The sequence below is a fragment of the Phaseolus vulgaris genome, chromosome 6 (assembly GCF_000499845.2).
Source record: "Phaseolus vulgaris cultivar G19833 chromosome 6, P. vulgaris v2.0, whole genome shotgun sequence".
NCBI lineage: Eukaryota > Viridiplantae > Streptophyta > Magnoliopsida > Fabales > Fabaceae > Phaseolus > Phaseolus vulgaris.
Genome location: NC_023754.2, coordinates 27,086,859 through 27,114,261, shown reverse-complemented (window position 1 = coordinate 27,114,261; position 27,403 = coordinate 27,086,859). Strand labels below are relative to the sequence as shown.

Here is a 27,403-nt window from a genome sequence, read left to right as displayed (position 1 = left end):
AAAAATATATTCTCATGATTAAAATAACCGAAATAACTTTATAAAAATTTAAAGATAAAATTATACAGCCTAAATAGCTATTTAAAATGTGCCAAAAAAAAAAGGTATTTAAAATTTCCCATCTTCACTTCACCTGTTTCAAAAATATTGTTCTTTCAATTTCCCCTCTTCAAATTGCCGATTCCATTTTCATGAATTTCCTACACTCACTTCCATCTTCAGTCGGAGAGAGAGGTATGTGTTGTTGATTTTCACATTTTCCTTTTCTTCCTCGTCTCTCACCAACTCAATTCCTTTAATTGTAGTTAATCAATTCTCAAAGATTTTTCACTGATGCCACTTCTGAGGTTCAATTATCATCTACTGGCAAAACTTTTAGCTTCCGACTTCCGTGATAACCATTTCCCCTCTATTGCTTTCACCCTTTTTTCTGCTTCTTATTCAACCGCTGGTCTCAGATATCAAAGTGAGGGTAAACGCAGTAACATTAGGAATTTCAAAGATGGATTGGGGAAAGCGGGTTCTGCTTATCAAGAAAGCTTAAGTTTTGCTGCGAGTGTTTGTGATGGGGCAGAAGAAGAAGAGAGTGATGAACGAGAGGGGTCTAGTGATGATGATAGTCTTGAGTTTATCACCTCCTTTCGTGGTAGCAACCGCAAAGAGAGAGAAAGTATTGCAAGAGTTGAAATTGGTGAGGCTGAACTTAGGCACCCTTTGGTTAGGGAAGTTTGTAGGTTAATCACACTTAGGTCGGATTGGAACCCTAATTTTGAAGGACATTTGAGGCACTTGTTGAGAAGCCTCAAGCCCCCACTTGTTTGTGCTGTTTTGCGCTCTCAGGCTGATGAACGTGTTGCTTTGAATTATTTTTATTGGGCTGATAGACAGTGGCGCTACAGACATGACCCTGTTGTGTACTATACAATGCTGGATGTTCTTAGCAGGACCAAATTGTGCCAAGGTGCGAGGAGGGTTCTTCGGCTAATGACTCGCCGCGGAATTGAATGCTCACCCGAAGCTTTTGGCTATGTGATGGTGTCTTATAGTCGTGCAGGCAAGTTGAGGAATGCATTGCGAGTTTTGACCTTGATGCAGAAAGCTGGGGTTGAACCTGATTTGTCTATATGTAACACTACTATCTATGTTCTGGTGAAGGGCAATAAATTGGAGAAGGCGCTGAGGTTCTTGGGACGAATGCAGGTGACTGGAATCAAACCCAATGTTGTAACTTACAACTGCTTGATTAAGGGTTACTGTGATATAAATCGGATTGAAGATGCATTGGAGCTTATTGCAGGAATGACAACCAAGGGTTGCTGTCCAGATAAAGTTAGTTACTATACTGTGATGGCTTTTCTCTGTAAGGAGCGAAAAATTGATCAAGTGAAGCATTTAATGGAGAACATGGTTCAGGATAGTAACTTAATACCAGATCAGGTTACATATAATACGCTTATCCACATGCTTTCAAAGCATGGGCATGCAGATGATGCTCTTGCTTTCCTAAAGGAAGCAGAAGACAAGGGTTTCCACGTGGATAAGATTGGGTATAGCGCAATAGTTCACTCGTACTGTCAAAAGGGGAGGATGGGTGAGGCAAAAAGTTTAGTGATTGATATGTATTCAAGAGGATGTAACCCGGATGTAGTGACCTATACTGCAATTATTAATGGATTTAGTCTCTTGGGGAGGATAGATGAAGCAAAAAAAATGCTGCAGCAGATGAAAAAACATGGGTGCAAACCAAATACGGTATCATATACAGCTTTGTTGAATGGCCTCTGTCGTAGTGGAAAATCATTAGAGGCAAGAGAGATGATAAGTGTAAGTGAGGAGCATTGGTGGACCCCAAATGCCATCACTTACGGTGCCGTGATGCATGGGCTTCGTAGGGAGGGAAAATTGTCCGAGGCCTGTGATTTGACCATGGAAATGATTGGAAAAGGGTTTTTCCCTACTCCAGTTGAAATTAACCTGTTAATACAGTCACTCTGCCAAAATCAGAAAGTAGTAGAAGCTCAAAAATATTTAGAGAAATGTCTGAGTAAGGGATGTGCCATTAATGTCGTAAATTTCACTACTGTAATTCATGGTTTTTGTCAGATCGGTGACATAGAAGGTGCACTCTCAGTGCTAGATGACATGTACTTAAGTAACAAACATCCTGATGCTATCACATATACGACATTATTTGATGCATTGGGGAAGAAAGGTAGACTGGACGAGGCAGCCGAGTTGATTGTAAAGATGCTCAGCAAAGGTTTGGATCCAACTCCTGTAACATACAGATCAGTTATCCACCGTTATTGTCGATGGGGTAGAGTGGATGATATGTTGAACTTATTGGAAAAAATGCTCGTTAGGCAGCCATTTAAAACAGTATACAATCAGGTTATTGAAAAGCTTTGTGATTTTGGGAACCTTGAGGAGGCTGAGAAACTACTGGGAAAGGTATTGAGAACAACATCAAAACATGATGCTCATACATGCCATGTTTTGATGGAAAGCTATCTAAAGAAAGGGCTTTCTCTATCAGCGTATAAAGTGGCTTCTCAAATGTTTAGACGTAATTTGGTTCCTAATTTAAAATTGTGCGAGAAAGTGAGCAAAATGCTGGTGTTAGATGGAAAGTTGGCGGAGGCTGATAACCTTATGTTACGATTTGTTGAGCGTGGAATACAACAAAACTGAGATGCATTTGTGAAGTTAGCTGCTATTCGAAGCTTAAGTCTCATAGCAATGATTTTGTTTTCAATTTTCTTTATCATTTTCAATTTCACTCATATAACTATCATTTATTGTGATTTAGATTATTTTATCGTTTTTTTAGTTCAGTCACATTGCTTTCCATTCTCTGGTGATAATGATATGCATTGAATACCATTCACAAGAACACGCTTCCAGTTTTATCCTAAACTTCAAACTGATAAGTCAATCCTCAGCCTAAATATTCCAAGTGTACATGATCTCATGATGAAGCCATTCCTTGATAATAATGTTGCCATGAGAGACATGGGTACAGAAATTCGTAGGTCAAGGGTCTTCGGGATTTCTACCCCTGTTGGTTCAGCTAGTCCACCACGTAGCTCTACATGTCAGTGCCTTTAACTCCTATAGGATGGATGCACCTGCTATAACATTTGCGCACAACATCATTGTCGAGTACCAAAAGAAAAAGTTGTCAAACGATTTGTAGTGTAGCTCAAGACGAGGAGAGAGGTATTACAAGGTTTCTTTGTCACTCACTTTCTATAAGAACTTAGATCAATATTTTATAAAATAAAAAACAAGAAACTGAAAAACAGTAATTGTAGAATCATATTAATGTCTACATCTTTTCTAATGTGATCTTATGTTAAAATTTGCAGACACAACAGCATGAGGATATCAAAATTCAAGCATGGAAAAGTCATCGAAAGTAGAATTATAAGTAGAAATGAGAAGAATTCAGGTACTTGGCTTAGTACATATTCATTGGAAAGAAACTTCTTATATAAGAATTTAAGAATTTGTTAAGATTAATGTTTGCTTGAATATATTGCATTAAATTTTTGGTTCGAGGTAAATTGGAAACTGTTTATCTCCAAGTGTACATGGATAGTTTATATTCCTTTTTATGACATATATTGGAAACTTGAGGAGCTGATCAAATAATAATTTTAGTTTCGAAGTTGTTTTACAGGATCAGAGCATCACTCTTCGATCAACTCTGAAATTCATGATGGCCTTAGAAGTTAGAAATATTTGAAGAAAAAGAAAGTGTCTACCACATGCCTTTGTCTACTTTGTCATTGATTTAATCATCCAAATCTACATATATACAATTCATCTAAATTTTGGCAACTGTTTAATAATGTTAATCACGTTTATTATTCTTTTACTTTTGTTTGTCTTCCCCGCTTCTTTGTTTTTGTTCAATAAAACAGATGAATATATTTCGTACAAGGTGTCTTCCTTCTATAAAACAAAATACACAAATTATATATTTTATATTTGTGAATGACAAGTCATAAATATTAGATAATCACATGTCATCATAATAATATAAGAAAAGATTTATTAAATATGTATTTATTCTAAAAAAAGGTTTAACTTTAAAAAAGCTAAAAATTTAGTTTGTATATTTATATACTTTTCTCGTTCAAAAAAAAGAGAATACTCATAAAGAGGATAAAAGCAAAATATAAGAAATTGGTACACGAATGAAATCTATCTGAAGAGATAGAAGTTTAGAGGCTTGCTAGTCTTCCTCTTTATAAACAAGAGATATGAAATAATTTTTTTCAAAAATGACAGAAAAAATAATAGGATTAAAACTATTAAAACGTGGTATTATAGTGATGTTTAAATCTAAATAGTTTTTCTAATTTAAATATTATAATTTTTCATTATGCTTTTCTTGGAAAAATGTTGAACTCAACAAATTTAAAAACCTAAGGTGAGTTTTGTTAGGAAAAAAATTAATCATGTTACCCATACTCTAAATAAGACATCTCGATTAAATACTTATAACGAAATTTATAATTTTTTATTCACATTTGTAATCAAACTTTCGTTTCGAACAATATATCATACTTCCATTTAAAATAAAAGAATCTTATATTAAGATAAGATTATTGATAAACTAGATACTAATTGAGATCTGCCAACATCTTTAAGAGTATCATTCTCTAATCATAATTATTTTTGTTATCTGCGTTATAGAAAATTACATTAAAAATCTAATAGCAATAATAAAACTTTAATTTTCGCCTATGAACAGCATGAAATATACTAAAGCAGAAACTAAATTTTTTTGATACTGTTGTTTCATTGCTAGAGTAATTTTTTTTATTGTGGGTAATCTTCGCCAACAAAATAAATTATAAAGCAACCAAAGTGTTTGGACAAAAATTATTTTGAACCCCATCAACATATTTTACGCACAGTACACTTCGAATTTCTTGGCTTGCAATGACAGTGCAATACCACCATCATGAACCTCTTAAGCCATGAAACCGCAACATCTTGCCAGTTACCAAGACAAGAATTCCTCACTTGTTTTTATATATTAGTAGGCTTGTAGCCTGACTGAATAACAAAGTAAAATAAAACAGACAATAAATTCATATATATAGTTCCATAGCAAAAAAATATTCCATTAGACATAATTAAAGTTTCATTTTCCAGAACCGCTTCAAACAATCAAGTCCTAGCAGTGTTCTAAATATAAAAGACAAACTCACAAAATCTCATGCTTCAACTACATAGGAGTAAACTTTAGAGAAAAATTAAAGAAAATCTTCTCCTTAATCTTTCAAGCGCTTCCTTTACAGGTCTTGAACACTCAAACCTGACAATCATCAACAACAATATAAGTTGCAGGGCAATAAACGAAACGACCAAGACCATATAACACAAACTAAAATAATACAAAACATAAGTTCCCCAAAATGATACAGCTACTAATTAACCAGTTCAAAATTTAGTTGCTCAAAGAAATGCATATCCCCTCAACCAAATACTACGCAATTCATTATGCATATATCACAATTGGTATTTGGCATACACCGTATCAAAACTGGAGCTATGATAAACATAAAATCCCAAACTACAAATTCCATTACTAACCTGGAGGAAGTGATTGCTTCAATTTATCAGCTTTCTCTGGGTCAAACACACAGAGTGTGTAGAGGTACTTGGAGCATCTAACCTTGAACTTAACCACGTCTCTGCTCCTCTTGATCTTCACCGACCTCGCATCCTTCCTTCTGGCAGTGAGAAGGAAGTCCTTAATCTCGTGAATTTGCTTAGGCTGCATAGCAAGTACCACACAAGCATTAACAGCAATTTCAAAGCATGAACAGTACATAAGAGCAAATACTCCAACAGAAAAACATTTACAGAGCTACGCAACCTAACTGAACGTTCACTCACATCCAAGCATAATCAAGTACCAACGTTGAAATTAGGAGAAAATAAAACTCTTAGAAATCCGAAAATCCTGAATAAGGGTATAGTTAAGAATTACTAAATCTAATTATACCCTCACACCAGCAAATCGAAAACGCTACACTGTCACTAACTCCACCTAGCTTCTTTACACCAAATAATTCGACACGGAAATAGGTTTTCCAACATTCTTTCAGGGAAACTCGATTAAAAACGGAGACATTAGTTAATCTGTTGTTATAGTAAGCACAACTGAAACTAAAAAACCAAAGAAAAGAGAGAAAGATAATTGAGAAGAGAGAATGAGCAATCACCATGGTTGCGATGGACACAGCGGTGGCAGAGAACAGAGGCGCAACCAAATGTGATGTTAATTGAAAAACTAATGGCAAGGGCACATCATAAACCCTAATCCTATACTCTCTCGAAGCCCAAACTATGTTTGGGCCCGTTGGCCTGCTCCACTTGTTCCCAAGCCCGTGTAAAAGGAAAATAAGAGAAATTTTAGGAATGTGCTTGCTTAAATTTGGAATTGATCTTCAAATATTTCTTTTTGGAGTTCTACTTACATTTCGGGATTTTAGAGTTTGAATTATTTTAATTTTCGGCTTTTAACACTTTTAGAAAATTAAATATTTCAAATTTAGGTAAACTTAGCTTTCATTTTTTTTTACTTCAAACTTTTTTAGTCATTTATTTGCTCAATATATTTATAAATTTAATGGATTAAATTGTTTCAAATGTTTTTTACTATAAACTTAACAATAAAGACATCATATTCAAGTAAATAAAGAAAAGTAGATTTCCCATCTTTAAACTATAAATTTTCATCATCAAACTTTTTAAAATTTCAAAATTGTGATGCCTCAAAGTCATTATAAACTCTGGAGTATTTGGATAAACACCAGAATTCGAAGACTTTAAAAGTATAAAGATTTTGATAAATGAGTCAAATTTGTATTGAAAAAAAAAATATCAATACACTAACCAAGATTTATTTTTTTGGGACCTCAACATTTCGCTTAAAATTGTGGCCCAAAGACCCCAAACAACTGTTAGGCTAAACTGGCCTTATAGGATTAACTTCATGATTAAAATTGATTTTTCACCTCTATAATTTATTCTTGTACTTTTCCAAAATGACGATAATTATTTTTTAAATATTCGTATATATTTTAAAATAAATCGAAGTGTAAAAAACTCTCACTCTCGTGTGTGTATATATGTGTGTAGTTTATTTATGTTAGTTTCTCTTCTTTATTTAATATTTGCTATGGTATTACCAACCATGGCATGATATTTAACTTTAATGCATTGAAAAATGGTTTCATAGTTTTGAACTAAAACAAATTACCCAATAAACTTGGTATCTAGAAATAGAGCTAAGCTCGGTGGCTACCTTGAACCATTAAACTTATTTTCGTAAAAATTTATTTCCTGGAAAGTGCATTGCAAAAAATATTTTTTAAAAGGTGTAAAAGATTTCGAAGAACATTCTGGTCATTCTACTATAATAATAAAGTGCATAAATCATTTATAGAGTGTGAAAAGCAGTTGCACATCAATTGAGAGATCATGCACCAAGTACAAAAACTATAAAAGAAAAAATGGTTAGTTGGTTGTCATTTGTGCAACAATGGCTAAATTAGACATCATCTTCTAAAACTAGACATACTTTTTCTAGTAATGCTTTCTTTGAATTAGGGATACATTTTGAGTAAAATGTAGGATGGTTTTGCCTATGGTGTCCACGTTTGCCCAATTCTACAAAAATATAGATGAATATTTGTAGAAAGATTTATTAGAGTGCGTTAAAAATATGTGATAGTTTGTTAATGTATTGATGTATTCGAAATGGGAATTTAATTTAAAAATTGGTGTGCATTTTGTAACGCCTTCTAGTGTGTGTGGATGAGTTAAATGAGTGTGGGAAAACCTGAAGAGGGTACATTACCGACATTCCCAAAGTAACCAACATGTTTGGGCCTCCCATCAGAGAGCAATTGCAAATAATTGCTACTTAATTAAGCCACAGAAAACCCTCCGTACCAAAACTTCGTACCTCTCGTACACAACACTTATTACTTATTACCCCAATTTCTTTCATTGCCAATTCTCTATAGTTTAGTCACTCTCAGTGCAACGGCTAAAGATAAACACACAAGTTGAAACTGTTTTTAGATAAATAATGGAATATAGTTGTTTGCATGATGCTTAAGGAAAAAATAGATGAGAAAGGTGTGTGCACGTGTTGGTAGAAACGTTTTTGGTCATATTGTGGGTGACAGAGGGGAAGCAGAGAGTGGAGTGAGTGGGAAGAAACAAAAGAAGAAAAGAGGGTGAGTTGAAGAATGAATGAGGAATGGAGAAAAACTAAAAAAATATAAAAAATTAAAAAGGGTGGGGTTGGGGTGGTTGGGGTGGCATGGCATTGTATTATTATTGAGGATAGTGCCCTACCTGGTCACCATTCCATACCCAGAAAAAAGAAAAAAGGTCCTACAAATAAGACAGCCCCACACACATGCACCAAAACAAAACAAATAGTACTAACCAACACTCAACTCCAACTTCTTTAATCACCCATTTCCCACTTGGGGAACCTAGCTACCCTGCCACTTCCACAACTAAAAAACCTTCTTCTTCTTCTTCTTCTTCACGCCTTCCATTCATTCCAAACTTTATTTCTTTTCAAAAAATAAAATCATTGAATCAATTATGCCACTGTACGGTATCAGAATGAAGTTCTCTTCTTCTCACTGTCATATCTGCCGACATCAACACGTTCTGAGATTTTATTTTTTTTCCCCAACAAATATGTAAGGACATGTTCACAGTAAAGAATATTTTTTGCTACGTAAAATTTTGGGAACTGTACTCTCGATTTTGTTCCGATCTCGTATAAAATGGAAACTCGATTATGCAAAGACATTTCTCTTTATGTACTATATAGCTGGAAAAGGCTATGGATCTCATGCATTTTTTTCAATTCTATCAATCTCAATCATTAATATATATGCATACATATATGTAATTTTATTTATCATGTATAACCAAATGAGTAAAATTGTGTCTAGGATTTTACTCAAGTTGTATAGATAAAAAATAATCATGAATATTTATTTAATAATAAGAAGTACTATACTCTTTCAAATTATCAATCCGTTGGTTTTTCGTATTGACTTCCTACATTAGATGTTTTGCATATCTGTGAAAGAGGATATTTACTTTACGTTGCACATTTTAAAAAATCAATTTATTTAGTTATAAATCTCGTAAGAATTTTCTAATTTGACCTACATCAAACTGTGACTTCTTCTTTAGTCTTATATATACGTTAAATATAAGCATACAATAGCACAATGCCTTTAAGTGGACCCGGATTTTCATTAAATTTCATTTCACTTTTATACCTAACGTAATAAAGAGAAAGATAAATAAATAAAAATTAAGAATAAACTTATATATATATATATATATATATATCCTATCCCAGCCAATCCCTGCAGTTCCCATTTATTGCGTAGTCAATTCCTGAATCAATTGGCACAAATTATTAATTAATTTCTCTGCCCAAAAAATAGTACTTGTTAATCTTTTCAATCGTAACAATGATTGTCCTGATAAGTTTAACTTAAGAGTAACAGCTATTAAGGAGCTAAAGTTGTTTATAGATGTTTTCCATGAAACTTGAACTTGGACAATATTCCAAAACACTTGCGACAGTAGAGCATGAAAAGAGGCATGATTGGGCAAGTTCGAAATGGACAAATGCACACAGCTTTTTCACTTTGCGGTTGATGAGGCAAAAACATTAAGAGCCAAGGTGAAAGGGTGCATGTCCAAAACCAAGAACACGACAAAGCGGGCCACTTTAACATTAATAGAAGGACATGGTGATTTGTTTTCCATCCCTGTATGATCAGAGAGACACATCACATGGCTTTAGTGTCCTCTTCATGTTCTAAGGGTCACAACCTCCTTTTCCCAAGTGCATTTATCCATCACTCAACCAAGTCAAGTACTCCCACATCATCACCAGTGCCATCTGCACCTCTTAATTGAACATTATCTTTCATGCATCATAATAGATTCTACCAAACATTTCAACCAAAACTCATTAAAGGTGACAACAAGTTCAGCATCACCTCCACTCCATTGCCCACTGTGATCCATAATGCACCCCAAACATTTGGCCAAATCCAAACTAAAAAAAAATAGTTCCGTACAAGCTAAGAGAACTATCCCACGCATTGATTTCCTAACGGATTAAGTATCGTATATATTGTAGCTAGCACAATGACTAGATGCCATATAGTTACAGTATTAGTTTATGAATGGTCCTAGCAGGAAAAAACAGGAAAACAAAATCCAAAGGGTGTAGGCTATATAAACTACATTTAGGCAAGGCCTTCTCACCGTACACGAGGGGTTGAGAAGTAAGGGCAATAATATTACATTTGATAGAAGAAGTGCAGACTATTAACAGTCACATGATTTCAGTAGTCTAAAGACCCGACAGCTGTTATTCCAGGGCTTATATTTCTTGGGTCTTGACGGCTCACATAGTCATCACAGATGCCATTAGAGAGCCTTTGAATTGGAACCGAGTTCAAGAGTTCAAGACCAGGGTTCCCCATTTGCTGCACTTCCTGAGGAGAAAGTATCTTTATGCACCATACACTATTTACGAATTCCCTGTCATAAGATCACGGATGTGTCAAATATGAACAGAAAAAGGGCTCAATCATTTGATTTAAAAATAAATAAAGATGCTTAAATCCACAACATAAAATGCCATCACCATATGAAAGGCTAAGAGAAATTTAATACAAATTTATACCATTTCATTATTTCAAAAGGGATTAGTTAATACTTCATATAAAAACTACCATATTATTTATTACAAGTCCCTCACTTTCTCTACTTTTCAAAAGGTGTAGTGCTTAAAGGGAAAAGGAAGGAAGAAAAACAAAGAATGAGGTATGTTATGAGTAATAGGAGACTTACGGCCAGGGGCCATCACCAAGGAGAAGAACATCGTTCTCTCGGTCTACAAATACAAGCTGCCAGCCTGATCTCACAGGGTCCTCCAACTCGCCTTCAAGGCCAAACATTTGAGCAAGTTCACTTCGCAGCTCATGGTAGCTGCTGAACTTAGTGATATCCAATGACCTTCCAAAGGACCCTGACTTATAAACCTGTATCAAAAAAGTTTAGTAAAAATGTATGTCATGAATAATGACGAATTTTTTTTATTGAAAAAATATAATCCTGCTGGAAAAGCTTACCTTCACAAAGGTTTTGTTCAGTGGGTTTCCTTGTCCAGCATTTTCTGGACTCTGCAGGTAACCTGATTCACCGCCAATACTGGGTGTTATTCCATGGTTCAATGAAGAATCAGTGCCTGTGGTGGTATTCAGATAATTAGAAGATTGATATGGCAAGGTTGAGGAGTCATTGTTGCTGCTAACCCCCTTAAGGTTTGACATTCCATTAGGCATGAGAAGGGATGAGGGATCTATATTAACACCAAATAGGAGATGGTTTTGTGGATCATTGCTCCCTTCTTGGTCTATGGAGCATTCCCTACCAGGAAAAGGTGGTAAAGTAATAGCATTTTGAGACACGGTACTCTGGGGCTGCCCTAGCTGCTCCACCGGAGGTAGAACACATTGGGAGACTCCGGAAGAAATAAGAGGATCCACTGCAACACGCTTTGAGGGCCACCCAGATGAATTTTGAACCGGAATCCAAGAGCTTGTTCTAGGAAGGTTCAGGAGGTGAGATGTTTCATCCTGCGGAAATGAACCCAGGATACTGTGCAGGGGAGAAACAATAGTAGGCACAGAGTTCCCATCAGAAAAATTTTGCTGTTGGCACAAGGAAGAGATAGCTTGCATAGGAGGTGATTGAGGTGGAGGAGCTGAAACAAACTGAGACATTGAAGAAACTGCACTAGAAATTTGCTGATTATCTACAACTTGTTGCTGTTGCTGTTGCTGCTGTGTCTGTCGTAGTTGTTGTTGCTGGTGCTGATGATGATTCTGACTATTGAATGAGTGCTGATGTTGTAATTGTTGCTGAAGATGAGCCTGAGTTTGCAGATGAGATTGTGGTGAATGCGGATTCTCTTGATTATTTCCAAAAATCTGCTGATGTTGTGTCTGCTGCAACATCTGGGCCTGCACAAAGGCCGCTGTCCTGTTTGGGAAGTTCTGCGGTTGCTGAAATTGAAGTATGGAAGCAGAATGCTGTTTGGAAGGATCCAAACCCCTCATCTCCTGAACAGCAGCAGCAGCAGCAGCAGCTTGATACATATCTGTTTGCATATTCAACATGGAGGGATCAAATCTAGGCTGCATCCAGGGATTAACACCAATCCCCTGAAAAGTAGGAGACTGCAGCCCTCTATCACTGTCTCGGAGCCACAAGAGAGATGAATTCAGGCCAAAATCATCATCCTTCATGCCTACTAGCATTCAAGCAAGAAAAATCAGGAGAGCAAGGAGAATGAGTTTCCAACCATGCATAAATGAAAGTCTTCGAAATCCATTTAGCTAGGTATTTTTTTAAGAAGTGGACATGAACAAGCTCACCGTGGAATGAAGGCAGTCCTGGCGGCCATGGTCGTTTAAGCCTAAGGGGGAATGGAGATGGATACATAGGAAATGTAGTTAATGGCTCAATTTCCCATAAAGACACTCTAGGTTGTCTCTCTCCAGCAGTAGATTCATCCCAACCAACCTGCAATCCAACTCAAAGCCATGTTTTAATTTTTAAAACCATTCCTTGATAAATAAACTGTATGTGACAACATACTGGAATTTTTACACTTGAGATGGAAGATGCAGCCAGTATAATTAAAAAGCTTGAATAATAGCAATAGTGTTTCCTGACAAACCTTAACTGAGCGCCAGTGTGAGTTTGGCCATCGGGTAGGATCCAGGTCACTAATGCCAGTTATTGTACCCATGTATCTGCAAAAGAAACATACAATAGTAATGCATAATTACAATATAAACAAGTATCACCAACTTTACTAAATGTTTAGCCATATCTTCCCTGACAATGAAAAATTATTCAACCAAACGCTCAAGCTTTTTTTTATTCTTTACTCAAGCTAATTCATCAAGGGCCACACTAAGGATCAGAGGTCTGATCAAGCACAAAATGAAATCCATTTCTCATTCATTTCATTGTAAAGATCATAACTTAGGGTAGCATGTACCAATGTTGGGCAAGCCACGACATATATGATACAAATATTGCCTTACTATTAGACACCATCACATCTCAGGCACGTTTTTTCACACCCTATCAAAGCCCTCGCAATGGTATAATGAATTCAAGCACAGAGCAAGTACAGTTGAAGTCACAAATCTAATATCTGTGCTTCATGTTCATAATATGATTAGTGTTCCTTAGGTCATTATAATTCTTGAGATTATTCAGGTCCCCAATCGCATCTTTCCTCAGATTTAAAGCAACAAAAATGAAAGTTTTAAAAACCTACCGTCGTACACCTGATTCCTCAGTTTCAAACAGCATCCTAAACCGCATACCAACTGAAACTCGAGTATGATACACAGCTTTAACGTACTTCGCTAAGGGAATGACAAATTCTGATGGGCTGGCACTGAAATTATAAAGAGAAAAAAAGAGTCAATTAAAGAAAACATTTCCATGACTTTAAAGTTTAGCAAAAGTGTACACTTATACCGTGGGTTATAGAAAATGGTGAAACGACTATTTGTTGCAGCTGCATGAGCTGCTGCAGCAAGAAGCCCCAAGTGCATACTATCACTTGACAACACTGAAGAAGGCATCACAGTTTGTGGCCGATTAGCACGACGGATGCCAAGAAGAAGTTGGTTCTTTTCATTCCTATACAAGAAAATGTACGTTACACAAGACAACACATCACATAATTACTAATAAAATTAACATTTCTAACATATTATCTCAATAAAGCAAACAGATATAAGAAATAACAAGCAACCACGCATCTTAAAGGCTGACCCACATGTCAATGAGAAAGTTTTCACTTTTCATTATAATGATATGTTCTTTTGAATGGCCAAATGACATGCAAGTCACAGAGCCTGGTTCAGGGGGAAAAGTCAACCAGCCATGATAGCCAAAGGGAAAAGGTCAAAATTGAATTTATGAGAAACTCCGAGATGGAGAAGCAGAATAATATTAATGCTGTCCAGAAAAATAGCAGCACGCGTCTTTGGGGAGCAAGAAACAATTAAATTACTTGCCAGATAAACAGCACAGAATCACCAGCAACAAGTCTTTTAGCACTCACAAAGACACTCCATCCAGTTGTAAGTAGATGCCTTTTGGGCTGGCCTTCAGAGGAAAAGAAATAAAAACCATCTTCAAACATTGTAGACAAAAAATGAACATAGAAGTCTCGGAAATACACTTTTGAAATTAAATTGCCGGAAAATCAGTTTTTTAACTCACCCCGGAAGATATGTCTGAATTTCCACTCATTACCGTGCAAATCCCTTGCAATTAATTCTTGAGCAGGAGGCTGCTGAGAGAAATCCTGCAAGATCGCAACTATAAATGTAAGTCCCAAGAAATTAGCAGATTCGATAAATAATTTAACTTCACGTAATATGGTCTTTTTCACAAAGGTTTACCAATGCAGGGAACACTTTTTCAGCTGCACGACGAGGTACAGAGAATCCCCCATGAGTGCTTGTGTCACTTGCAGTCAAAGTTTTGCAGAAATAGTTCGTTGGCTGTTTACTAGGAGTGCCCAACTCCGCTGGAAGGTATGCCTCCTTTTGCTCTTGCTGAAACACAGACATAGTTAAAAGCTGAAGAATGACCATAACTCTACAAGCTCCAAAACCAGTTATCACTTAAGATTTGAGACAGTGATATCATACAGGATTCAGAGGTTGCAAGGTCATCTGTGCATACACTTCATCAGTCTCTGCATCAGCCTGAATCCCACATAAAAAAAAAACAGATAATTAAAGCAAAGAGGCTGCAGGATCCAACAAGAAAAAAATTTAAAAATCAGAGGCCAACACAAACCAGTCTTATCACTAAAAAAAGTAAGCAATTCGTACATGCATGGTCATGTTATGAAGTTGACATATGAGTTGAGGAGGTAAGCTTGGGTAGTTTGGGATATGAGCATCTATTTCCTTGTTCGTCGAGACAGCCACCTGAGCAAAAAAAATAGTGCAGAGTTAGGATATCTTGTAGTTTATGCAGAAAATAAAGGAGAAAGTTTTGAATGAGAAGGTTCGTGTGGTGGTTTCTGGGAGGCAAGTGAAGTTACTTCATTAGCCTTCAGCATTTCAAGACTAAAGAATTGAGCTTGGGAACACCAGGTAAGCATAAATATACACATGGTTCCCCAGAGTTAAAGAAAAAACAGGTTTTGCTAAACAAAAGTGTAACAGTAAACCCCACCCCATCCTCCAAATTAGAAGCAATACGGAGACAGAGACAAGAGACAAGAGAGCATCCTCATGCCCAGAAACACAAGATTCGCATTATTACTTTATTCTCAACACTGGTAAGAGAATGTTACCACAATGTCCACAGGGCTAGTAGCAATACAATAATCAAACATCGTATATTTTACTCACTTGTTCACTGTGACCTTGTGGAAAGTATACCACGCGGCTTCCAACTGCTGGTAAAGAGACAAGGGGACCAGCACATGCATGCCAAAGTTCTGAATCTAGAACTCGCCTTTCCCCTGCAAAATCCACCCCAATGTCATCAAACATGAATTAATACCAAAAGTCCACACCAACAAACTCATTTTGCATACTCATGCCAAATCCAAGATCTCAAACCAATTACCGAATCCCAAAACCAAATTACGTTTTTCTCTGATCTCTGAGCTGTGACTAAACAAGAGAAAAACATAGCCCAAATACGCAAATTTCCACATCCCCACCTCAACATTAGCACCAGCCATGTTAGACGTACAAAAGACTTCATTGGCTTGGCTAATCGTATTAGCACAAAGAGCACACTCTAATCCCCCAAGGATTGAGGTTGCAAGAACCAGTTTTAGAAAAGTTGAGAAGTGAAAACCAAGAAGAAGAGATGAACTATGGAAGCAGAAGAAAAAGGAGAAGAAGAAAAAAGAGGAGGAAGAGGAACGGGAAGAAAATAGTTACCTTCCTGGGGTGGAGGACTAAAACCAGCTGAAGAAAGTCTCATTTGAGCTAAAAAAGTCTCAAGCAAATCAGTAACTTCAAAATTGAGTCCACAATCACAACACTCAACAAAATTCTCACAAAACAACTACTTCCACCAAAAACCAAGCCTTGACCACTCTTCCTTCCTTTCCACTGCAGAATAACATTCTTAGTAATCTTTGTCCCAGTTTTTAACACCTCTTAAAACCCATTAAAATCCACTAATTGCCCACTAGTTTCCCACCCTTACACAGCCACCAAAAGCAGTTTAACAACAAAAGGCAATTGTTTTACGTCTCATTCGATTCCGGTTTTCCTCAACCCCCAACACCCCAGGTTGCAATCCTGAACAGAACAGAAGTCCTCATTACACACAACAGAGTCTCTCGGAAACGCACGTGCCCTCAGTGCCAAATTTAGCAACAATCTGAAAGAGCAACGAGACCCAGAAGCGGAAGAAAGGAACAAGGCGAAAAGCACATAGATCTCAGGAAAAGAGCGGCGAATCCGAGAAGAGAAAGAGGTTAAGGGATCAGTGATTGACAGAGAAGTAAGAAGGTTGGGTGAGGAGTAGAAAATGGAGAGTCAGCGTTAGGCTCATTTCATTTCCGGTAATGGAAAAATGGGAAGTAGCAGTGGTTGTGTGTTGTGCTTTATTTTTATGGTTATGGTTTGTGGTCATGGTCATGTTCAAGCTATACTACTACTCTACTTCTAACTTGGTGGCCATGCTACTACTATAGCTTTACCCTCCCTCTTCTCTCTCTCTCTCTCTCTCTCTCTCTCTCTCCCCTCCAATCAATCACAACGCAACCGCCATTATTTTTGGGGCGTCCTTTTAAGAGGGAGAAAGAGAGTGAGAGTGCGTACAAGTGTTACATTTTTTCTAGGGAGAGAGTTTTGCTTTTTATTATTATTACTTTTCGTGCCCACCATTTCATTTTCAGACAACCTACGAGGGAAGGGAGATTTTAGATTTACATTTCCTCTCCCATTCCTAATTATGGATTACTCTTTTATGCTATTCTTAGATTAAATATCTCACATATAATTAAAATCGTGTGTGTTTTTTATTTTATTTTATGGGCTTTAATATAGTATTAAATTATCACTGAACTTATCGAAGTAATTAACTAGCTGTTATCGAGTTATTGTTTAATTACTTACATATATCTGATTTCATAAACTTCGCGCTTGAAAAAGGCGATGGAAATCTTATATTAGCTAATAATGTAGTTAATGTAATTGGTAAATACTAATCATTACCTCTAAGTATGCGTTTGCGTATTTTTATTCGATCCCACATCAATTCATTTTCCTTCATCATTTTAAGTTTTTTATCTTGATGCGTGAAACTTCTTTAGTCAATGTTGTTAACAGTTTTTCAAACATATATTCAGTGTTTGTTTGTAAAAATGTTCTCCCATTTTTTCCAATTCAATTGAGTGTTATTCGAGAAAAAATGGACTGGCATTAAACAAAGATCTAAATGTAAAAATAAAACTTAGTGCAATTTATTACAGATTGTTTGTTTCGTTCTTTAGTCGTAATTTTTCTTATTGACGAATAAAATGAATATAATTTTTAAAAAGTATATCTAAGTTTTGTCTTGAAAATAAATACAAATACAAGCCCAAACTATTTTTTAGAATTTAACTAAACTCAAATTCTAAAAGTTATAGAAAAAATGCAAAAATATTTTTGCTATAGAAATTAGTATATTATTTGTTAAAATCTCATTTCGTTATAATCCATTAGAATTACAAATGTTTAAATTAAATTAAAGGCTACTAGGTATAAGAATAAATTTAATTTTTGAATAGTATTGTCCTACTGTTGGGGTAGAATAGTTTATTTAAGATAAAGTTGGACCATTTGCAAAATCTAAATGCAGGTGCATTGATTTTGACAATGCAGAGACCCAACTCTGGGAATCATGAGGTAAGGAAGATACAGTGTCATATGTTGTTGGACAGTTATCTCTTTAGATGTGAAACCAAATCCCATTTTCAAATTTGCACTTTGCTCCCTTATAACTTCGTATTTTCATAACTTTCCACTTTACATTTCATCAAATTATAGTATTTTATCAAACTGGTTTTTACAGTATTTCAAGTTTTCAAGAGTAAATGTTTAATTGTGTGGATAGGAGAGTACCCTACCAACCAATTCACCACGAGGTCACACGTGTCGTAGCTTTTTATCAATTGTTAAATATTGTATTTGTTCATTTAGTAAACAACTCATTTCTTAAAACAAAATTAAAAAGGATTCAAAATAACTTATGAACATCAAGCTAAATAAGACAATGGTTGTTTTCTAGCTCTACACTTATATTCTGACAGAAAAAATATATAAGAAAATAGTATGATACATAGACTGGAACAATTAATTGCATTCTGTTTGTTTGAAGAGTAAATGAGAGAAAATAAATAAATATTAATTACTTTCGTTTGATTTAAAAAGAAAATAAAAATAATGTAAATCCAGAGTAATTTCATTCATCTCTGATGCATACATTTTTATTTTTTTTTTTCATTTTCCCTTTTTCCTCCGTAATTCTTCTATTTTCTTTCACGCGATCATAAATATCTAAAAAGAAGGTAAGTCTGACCATTAATGAATATAAACAAAGACATCTGTGTTGTTTTTCTTAGTCATTTGTGCTTGTTAGAAATCAAGATTAGGCCAAGTTTAAGTCACTATAATCACCATTATCTTCTAAATATAGTTAAATGTAATTTTGTTAATTATCTCCTCAACTATATTTTACTAAACCGTAACATTGGGACCTACCAAAAAATAATAACTTGGAGAGGATTCATATGTCCCATGAATTGAAAATGGTCCTCAGAGTAGCGAAATATATTGCCAATTTTGGCCATTATGATGAGAGAAATGTTGAATAACAAAACATGGCATGTTATTATTATCTTTAAGAGCTTATTTTTTAAGTACACCATACATATTTTATAGCCTCAATTAAATAAAAAAAAATATTCTAAAGTGATTATTGTAAATACCAGTAAATTATAATTAAAAATATTTTACATTATTAATACTATCGGAAACACTATAGCCACAAACCTATAGTGTTGGTATATCCACATTTTTTTTTTAGTTTTCATAATGATAAAAATTTAATATACATACAGAAATAATTTTGCATGATTCGAAATTGAAAAATAAAAAATAACATATAAAATAAAAATGATGAATTGATTAATCAACATTTTTTTCTTATGGTTTGAATTTCTCTTTTTTTTCAAGTTTTTTTTCTTCCATTTGTGGTATTAGGATTGGAGGGTATGATGATATTCATCTTAAGGTTATGATTCACTTGATGGTAAATACAATAAAATATGATTTTACTAAAGAATAATGTTGTTTGAAATGGAGTTGAAAGACGGATTGAAAATGAAGTGGAAAGAGTAATTAAAAATAAATGTTATTTTATTTGATACGAATGAGGGTGAAAGTCCGTTTTTTTTTAAAAATAAAAAATTAAGGAAATAGTCGAAAGTTAGTGTACATGTAAAAACTGTCCCATAACATTAATTTAAAAAAATAAAAAATAATTTTATTTTTTAAATAATTCATATAAAATAACAAAATACTCAATTATATTAATAAATTGAGATATATTAAATAAGATTAGAATTAAAAAAAAACTATATACACTAAAAAAAATTCTAAAAGAACAATTCTCTTTATATAAATATAGATATTATTATTTTAATTTTATGGATCTACTTAATTTCGGTATGATGTTATATATCTAACCCCGTATTCCTAACCACCACGTGATTGGTTGAAATTGCTTAGTTCCTTTTTCGTTTCATACCCATGTTTTTTTAACAAATATTAGGCTTCACCGGTTGGAATTTATATATATGGCAACATTTTTCCTAAAAAGAACAATATTTCTTTTACCCTTAATTTATACAGAGCGTGCTAAATTTACTTTACTCAATAAATGTTAAAACTTAATGTTATTATATTTAAAACTTTTATTTTATATTTATGCAATCACCCGTTTCTCTAGAGGGAGACCTTAACTTTGCTTATAAATGTACAGCTCTGCTAAAATTGATTTATCGATTACATGAGTACCCAATTATTGACCAAGATCAGAATTTTTCAATCATTTATAATTCACTGTAAATCTTTGATGCAGAAAGGACATTATTCTTTTTGCAAGTATAATTATTCATTTAATTACAAGTTATGACAATTTTCAGTGCCATTAACATCTATCATCATTTGTTGTTCTTAAGTCACAAGACTTTTATTGAATCTCACATGTTGAAATAAGGATTAAGGCAGAATAGAATAAGTGTAAACTGTAATTAACAGGCAGTTATAAATAGTGGTGTGATTAACGTCACTCTCATACTATGATATAATGTGAAAGACAAGTAGTGTCTGGAATGCAGATATTCTAAGTAAACAAAGAAACATAATTTGAGACAAGTTTGCTGTGATGATTATGAATTAAACCTGTATTCCGAAACAACGAAAGGAAGTCGAAACAGCTACTTGCATCCACATTATTGGATGCATTGACCATGGCGGTGAAGAATAACCTAATTTGACAACGAGTGCTTTTAACGAATAATTGGTCTCAGAGGTGGGGGATGTGCTTTCAAACTCCAAAAAAATAACCACTTATTTTCTATTATTTAATCTAAGTCCATAAAGGCTTTTCTATTTTCTTTCAATATTTCAGCATTTGTATTATTTGATTTAAAGAAAAAATTTCTCCCTTGTCTTCTATGTTCTCCTGAGCAGGATCAAGGAGATTGATTGCTTGGAAAAATATATTGATGAAGACGACTTTTAGTTTATAGTTTGATTATAATGATTTATACTGAAACAATAAGTGTTTCTTTTACTTTCTGTTTATAAATAAGTGTTTCTTCCATATTTCAATGTAAAAATTATAAAACTTTCCTCCAGTTCAATATTTATTTCCTGATATTGTTTGCAATAAAAAAAAACTTTTATCCTTTAGTACTTCAATACATACAAAAACACTGGTAAGGTTCTTTTTCTTTATTTTTTTAGGGAATTAATTTGGTCTATTTTCTCAATCAAACTTCTCCTGTTTTAATTTTACGGTAGTTCTTTCCGTCAATTTTATCACACCACACCCGTTGTAACTTTCTTCAAATTATTGTCAACATATTCCAAACCCTTCATTATTTCTTCATCTTTTTTTCTTGAGTATAATAAATGGAGGATGATGCTTCTTCCCACAACTTTTCTAAAACAAAGTAATAATGAACAACCACTGAATTTAAAAAAGAAAAAAAAAGTCTACGCTGGTTTTATTTAAAGTGGGGGAAATTAAAAAAAAAAAAAACTTTTACAAAACTAGTCTTTGAAAATGAGTATTATTATCTAGAGTTGAACATAGAGAATAATGGAAATCAAATTCCACCTTCTTAATATATCCCTTGAATACTATTTCCTTATAATTAATTGCGAGGCTTGAATATTTGTATAACAAAGTTGAACAATTAAAATACATAAATGTGATAATAAATTTCGGGATATTGCTATAATAGTTAAAATGGCCCTTTTAAAAAGGAGAATGAAATGAGGATTTGACTGAGATAACTTAACAACTTAATTAAACTTGAGAGAATAAGAGAATGGATAAAAAATGATTTAGTAAGTTGTCCCATAGTATCTTCTTGGTTACTGGAAAGCGACTAGAGCGAAAAGTACTTGTAATTTTACTGGTCAGTACAAATTTTGCGGTAATATAGTCTCAAAAATATATAAAATCTTTTATGTTTTTACTCTAACTTTTTATTTTTCTTATTTGTATTAGTTTTGTGATCATGTTTCAAATGTAACTTACTTTATATCAACTTATGGGCATGTGGCTAGAAATGTATTAAGATTTTTAAAATTATATCTTACATAGTCTAATGTATGGGAGCAGGTGATAATAATTATATATATTGTTTTTATTTTATTTAATTTTTATTTTTTTGATAAAAAAAATTCTTACAGAGTCAGTCTAGTAGAAAAATACACGATATTTTAAAAATATTTATGAAAATTATTTGAACAAATTATTTAAGTTTACATGTTTGATCATGACTTCTGAGTATTTGCATAAGGTATATCATCATCGTGACTATGACTATTTGATAAATTTGAAAAAAAATTATCAAAAAACAATGACTTATTGACAACAGTATTTGAACAGAAAGTTTATATTCGAAAACAAATATTTGTATCCAAAAACCAGGCTAAATATGAAAAAGGTATCACTTTAAAACAATTATTACATCTAAATTAAAGTGTACAATTTATTTATCTGGTCTTTTGAGGTAGGAATAACTAAATCAAAATATATATATTTTTTACAGCAAAGAAAAAAATATATGAAAATTATATTTAACTTCATTATTAGAATCATACACTTCTTTGAGGATAATAAATGCAATGATAGTTATCATTTATCAATATTATATTATATATGTAATATTTAATTAAGTTTATATATTTCATTCATACAATATTTCAAAAAAGTAATTTTTTTAGGATTTTAGTATTTACATGACTTTAAGTAAAATATTGCTCTTTAAAGGTGAAATTCTATTACCTGCAAAGTCAACTCTTTCCGGTAAATTTATTAGAAAATAGTTGTATTTGCATTAAAAATCAAATTTCAATATTTCATATTTGTAAATAAATTTAGTGAAAAAATATAAATATATGTAAAGATTTTAAATTATGAAATTCAAATAAATAAATTTAATATTCATAATCGATGTTTATTTTTACACATAATAAAATTATCAATTATTTTTAGACACAGGTAGTTCTTTACACATTTGGTCTATCTATGTTATGGAGTTCAGAAAATGAGACAGAATAAAAATTGACTGAAAGTATATAGTGTGAGTGAAGATGAAAAACAGAAACAAAAATGTAGTGATACACTGGTGAGAAATGTGTTAGGGTGAAGCAAAGAAAGCGTAAGAGAAAAATGTAGTGATTTAGAAAAGAATTAGGAATATTTAGGGATTGAGAAAAAGAGTGTTGAGTGTGAAAGGAAAAAAGATTTGGTGATGGGACATAAGAGAATAGTGTACAGTAGATGTAGTGGTATAGCTACAGTTACAGTACTTTGTTTATTGGTCGCTGTCCAACTTGTACGTACTTCTTACCCCCACACCTTTCTTTTATTGCGCACTTTCCCACTTCTCTCTATTCTATTTCCTTCCTTCAATAATATCTCACTACATTTTTCTAACCATCCAAATTTCCATTTTTTACATTCATACACATACATTTTATTTGTGAATCAGGATTCTTTCTTTCTAATTAACAACTTTATAACATCCTATAATAATCAACTTGACAATTATTTTAATATCTTATCATTAAACAACTGTTAATATATTTTAAGACATCATTAATATTAATATTTCACTACATGCCAGATAATATAATATTTATATATTATGCCAATGTTAAAGAATTTTAATTTTATACCAATACACAATACACATTGTTTTCATTTAAAGTTTGGTAACTTTAAGCATTTATTGTTTAAGTGTCTTCTTAAATTAAATATATTTAACATTTTTTTTCTTCTTTGGATTAAGAAGTGAAGATGAGAGAATGAGTTTGAGATGATTTAAAAAAAAAATATAAAGAAAGTTAGGGTGTTTGAGTTAAGGTAAATAGAGTGAAAAGTGTAGGGAAAGTTTGTAAGTGATGTGATGGGTGTGATTGAAATTATATTTTTTTTTAATGGATAAAAATGTAAGTTTATAAATTTATCTTTATATTTAAAATTTATTAAAAAAATAATTTTATTTATTTATTTATAAATTATAATTATTTTTAATTAAAATGTTATTTAAATATTTATAATTATAAATATTTAATAAAACTTATTTTTATGTTAAATAACATTATTGTTTTATCTTTGATTTTTTTAATTAATATAATTTTTATATAAATTTATTTCTTTATTGTTAAAAAGTATATTTATTTTTATTATTATTTATATTTATAATTTATAATATATATAATATGATTAATTATTTATTTTATAATTATTATTTTTTTATAATTTTGATTATATTTAAATTGTAATTCTATTTTAAATAAAAATAATAGTAATTTGATTTTAAAATAAAATAAATAAAATTAAAATTAATTAATTATATATATATATATATATATATATATATATATATATATATAAAACTTTCTTCGCAAAAGTTTTGAGTGTAAAAAATGTTTCGATTTTCGTATTTTAAAAAAAATTATTTTGATTTTCCGACTTTCTCTATATAAGTATTTTGTTTTTTTTCCCTAAAAACAAACGAAACCTTAGAGAATGGTAGAAAACGGAATTGAGAAACAATAAATTTGAGGAAAACTGAATTTTAAAAGTAAAGGATTTGATTTTACTTTCACAAGTTACTAATTTTTTGGTAAGGTACAAAAAATTTGTTAGCAAGATCGCCCTAAACCTATCAGTTGTATCACCTAAAAAGCAGTATGTATCTCTTTCCACTCATGCTAAATTTTTGTCACAAGGTACACTTATTTCATTGCATACTAATTCAACCGAATCATTGGATATTAGTTAAAATCTTCTTAAAATCGATCCTTAAGTTCGTGACTATACATATATACTTATAAAATATGAATTATTCATCAAAAATTTGGATTGGAAAAAACTTTGTATAAATTATTATAAATGTTGACATGCTAAATTCATTAAAATTGAATTTAAGCATCTTGCATGATTTCTTATAATAATTTGTATTATAAACGTCAAATTCACAACAAATAAATTCTCTAGAGTATACACTAAATTCATATGACACTATAGTGATTAACTTCAATTTTTCCTAGGACGAACATTCGTCCCAACAATAATTTTCTTAAAAAACTGTGTACAAACTCCAGCCTACTAGAAATAGAAAATATAAATATATAATAATACAAGAAGAGAAGAAAAAAATTAAGTGAACATAACAAAGTTTTTAATGCATAAGATACACAAATTTTTTTCCTTACTGGTTATTATATATTTATGGTATCTGTGTAATAAATACTAAGTAATGACACAATTTTATCTTCGAAATATCTTATTTTTATTAATAATAAAAAATAAATAAATAAGAATCATTTTATGAGTGATTCAATCTATATACAAAATTCACAGAAATAACAACACCTTTTTTATAGGCTTGTCACTAACTTCCTACAAGAACAATTACTAGAAAATAGGCCTCTCAAGATCGAAAAACTTGCTTCTGAAAACAATTAACAAAAACAAATCCCTACGCAAAATTCAAAAAAAGTTTAAATAATCTAACTAAATCACTTATATTTAATCGAATACATGCAAATTAGGAGATTAAGAAAAAAAAAACTGAAAGAATTTTAAAGATCATCCAATATCAAACCTTTAATTAAATCATAAAAAAAAATTCAACCTATATCAAATAAAAAATCTACAAATAAACGTGTTGTATCGAATAAAAACTAGATCTTCAAGTATAATTCCATTGAATATAAATATGTGATTCGTAGTACAAAATGTAAAACTCTATCTTATGTATTAGATATATGACTAATAAGAAAGTATGTAGCACACTTAAAAGCGCCATTTTCTTGAGATTGGGGTTTTCAAGTATTTCAAAAATATTAAATAGATTGAAAAGAAAATGATATATTGTGGATCAGATATAAAAATGAAGTAGAAAGAGGTAGAAGCAAAGGAGGTAGCAATTAGTTGAAACATCAGTGTCGAATGCACAACACAACCGGGTCTGGCGTGCAGGAATTGTATAGATGTTGTTGAAATGAGAGAAGGAAAATATATGTTTTATAGGTTATTTAGAAGTGTGGAGAAAAGATAGGTTAGGGCTTCATCATTTCAGATTTTGCAAGCAAGATAGGGTGAGTTGAGTAGAACAGTGGTGTGTGTTTATGGTGTGAATTGAAGTGAACTGAAAAAGTGGACGGTGGTAAGTGTGCGGTTTGGACAGTGTCCATCATCTACCACTGTGTTTATCTCAAATCTGTACCATTCACAGTTACTCATTGTGAATGTATGACACACCCTATACTTTCATGTTTCTAATAACCCTTCAAGATCAATGCTCTAATCATTCTTTAATTAATGCCAAACATATTATTCATCCAAGAAGTTTCAATTAAGGAGACAAGAACAAACCAAACCACTTAGCATAGCAAAAACATCCTTTTACATTATTTTTTTTTATATATACCTAATGTATTTTTATGAATAATGGACTACAATCAGATTACTGACATTTCATGGATCTATATTCACATAGTTAAACCCAAACAACAAGATTTTTAAATATTATTTAGTTACTAATATATCATATTATTATATTATTTATAAAATGTGATTGAGTCTTCTTTTAGATTTTTTAGGAAGATTCATGATTATAATAATCCAACCAAAAAATATAAATAATAGAAATATGTAAGTGGTATAGAAAACTGCAAATTTTACTCAGACTGAATTGAGCATCATAATATTTTTGCAGATTTTTCTCCAATCTAAAAACAGAAAAGATTAGAAAAATAAGAAGAAAAAGTTACTCTAAAAAAATTAGGCTTGTAAGAACAAATAAATCATACATAAAATATCATGGATCCATTTTTAAAAAAAAGTAAGTTAAAAAAATATTCACTGCTAAATTCTAAATTCTCATAAACGTCTTCCTTTTCCGTTTGTCGGTTTTCCTCCTTAATTTATGATAGTCAGGTGATTATTAACAAATTTCTCTGCGTCCCAATTTGTACTCTCAGGAAGAAAAGCAAGATATTTATTACTTTATAAAAGTTAAATAATATATAATAAAAGTTAGATTAAACAAGTATAATGTATTTTTATACTTTTAGAGGCATAATAGTCTTTTAACAGTCTAGATAAAGTTTTCCCAAAAAACTGGAGGTGACTATAACCTTACAAAATGAAATAAAATATAATTTGAAGATGAATGAATTTCCCAGTTGTGGAAAGTAAAAAGAAAGAGGTGGAATGGAAATAAATGTGGCATGGGGAATTGAATGTATGGTCTTAAAATTAGTATTTGAATTGAGAATGATAAACTTAGTGGGGCAGATTATAGATAATGAAATTTTGAAAATGGAAGAGGGTGGGGCAAAGGATCCAGCTTCAGATTTATAAATGGTTCCCCACCCTTGGGTCCTCTTCTTTTTAATAACACAAATATTTAATATCCATGGATCCCACA

At 32.3% G+C, this 27,403-nt stretch overlaps 3 protein-coding genes across 6 annotated transcripts; 1 reads left to right on the top strand and 2 right to left on the bottom strand.

Moving 5' to 3' along the window:
- The first annotated feature begins 101 nt into the window (after window positions 1–101).
- Window positions 102–3,880, top strand: LOC137832414 (pentatricopeptide repeat-containing protein At1g09900). Of its 3 annotated transcripts, none has more exons than XM_068640570.1 (4): window positions 102–234; window positions 306–3,219; window positions 3,369–3,451; window positions 3,683–3,880. In XM_068640570.1, exon 2 carries the CDS (start codon window positions 334–336, stop codon window positions 2,689–2,691), a length of 2,358 nt encoding a protein of 785 aa, XP_068496671.1. In that variant the 5' UTR covers window positions 102–234; window positions 306–333; the 3' UTR covers window positions 2,692–3,219; window positions 3,369–3,451; window positions 3,683–3,880. The 3 variants fall into 3 exon arrangements, with proteins under 3 accessions (XP_068496671.1, XP_068496673.1, XP_068496672.1); XM_068640572.1 differs by having other exon boundaries at window positions 3,672–3,880; XM_068640571.1 differs by having other exon boundaries at window positions 189–3,219; window positions 3,664–3,880.
- A 1,234-nt stretch (window positions 3,881–5,114) lies between these two features.
- On the bottom strand, window positions 5,115–6,380 carry LOC137832413 (large ribosomal subunit protein eL38z/eL38y-like). The gene is made up of 3 exons (XM_068640569.1): window positions 6,246–6,380; window positions 5,611–5,794; window positions 5,115–5,332 (listed from the first exon to the last, which is right to left on the bottom strand). Exons 1-3 carry the CDS (start codon window positions 6,246–6,248, stop codon window positions 5,310–5,312), a joined length of 210 nt encoding a protein of 69 aa, XP_068496670.1. The 5' UTR covers window positions 6,249–6,380; the 3' UTR covers window positions 5,115–5,309.
- A 3,784-nt stretch (window positions 6,381–10,164) lies between these two features.
- LOC137832408 (auxin response factor 6-like) lies at window positions 10,165–17,033 on the bottom strand. 2 transcript variants are annotated; one of them, XM_068640563.1, is made up of 14 exons: window positions 16,098–17,033; window positions 15,555–15,667; window positions 15,027–15,125; window positions 14,841–14,897; window positions 14,589–14,744; window positions 14,407–14,491; window positions 14,199–14,289; window positions 13,654–13,818; window positions 13,448–13,570; window positions 12,836–12,911; window positions 12,531–12,678; window positions 11,223–12,406; window positions 10,942–11,132; window positions 10,165–10,629 (listed from the first exon to the last, which is right to left on the bottom strand). In XM_068640563.1, the coding sequence occupies exons 1-14, from the start codon at window positions 16,138–16,140 to the stop codon at window positions 10,431–10,433; spliced, it is 2,730 nt and encodes a 909-aa protein (XP_068496664.1). In that variant the 5' UTR covers window positions 16,141–17,033; the 3' UTR covers window positions 10,165–10,430. The 2 variants fall into 2 exon arrangements, with proteins under 2 accessions (XP_068496664.1, XP_068496665.1); XM_068640564.1 differs by having other exon boundaries at window positions 11,223–12,403.
- Window positions 17,034–27,403: the final 10,370 nt, after the last annotated feature.

Excerpts from the sequence above, each read along its gene's own strand:
- LOC137832408 (XM_068640563.1), bottom strand. The coding sequence starts at position 16,140 with ATGAGACTTTCTTCAGCTGGTTTTAGTCCTCCACCCCAGGAAG. Across the intron at positions 13,571-13,653 it reads ACCATTTTCTATAACCCACG|TGCCAGCCCATCAGAATTTG; the intron begins GTATAAGTGTAC and ends TTATAATTTCAG. Across the intron at positions 12,912-13,447 it reads GAGGAATCAGGTGTACGACG|ATACATGGGTACAATAACTG; the intron begins GTAGGTTTTTAA and ends TTTCTTTTGCAG.
- LOC137832413 (XM_068640569.1), bottom strand. Across the intron at positions 5,333-5,610 it reads GAAGCAATCACTTCCTCCAG|GTTTGAGTGTTCAAGACCTG; the intron begins GTTAGTAATGGA and ends GATGATTGTCAG.
- LOC137832414 (XM_068640570.1), top strand. The coding sequence starts at position 334 with ATGCCACTTCTGAGGTTCAATTATCATCTACTGGCAAAACTTTTAGCT.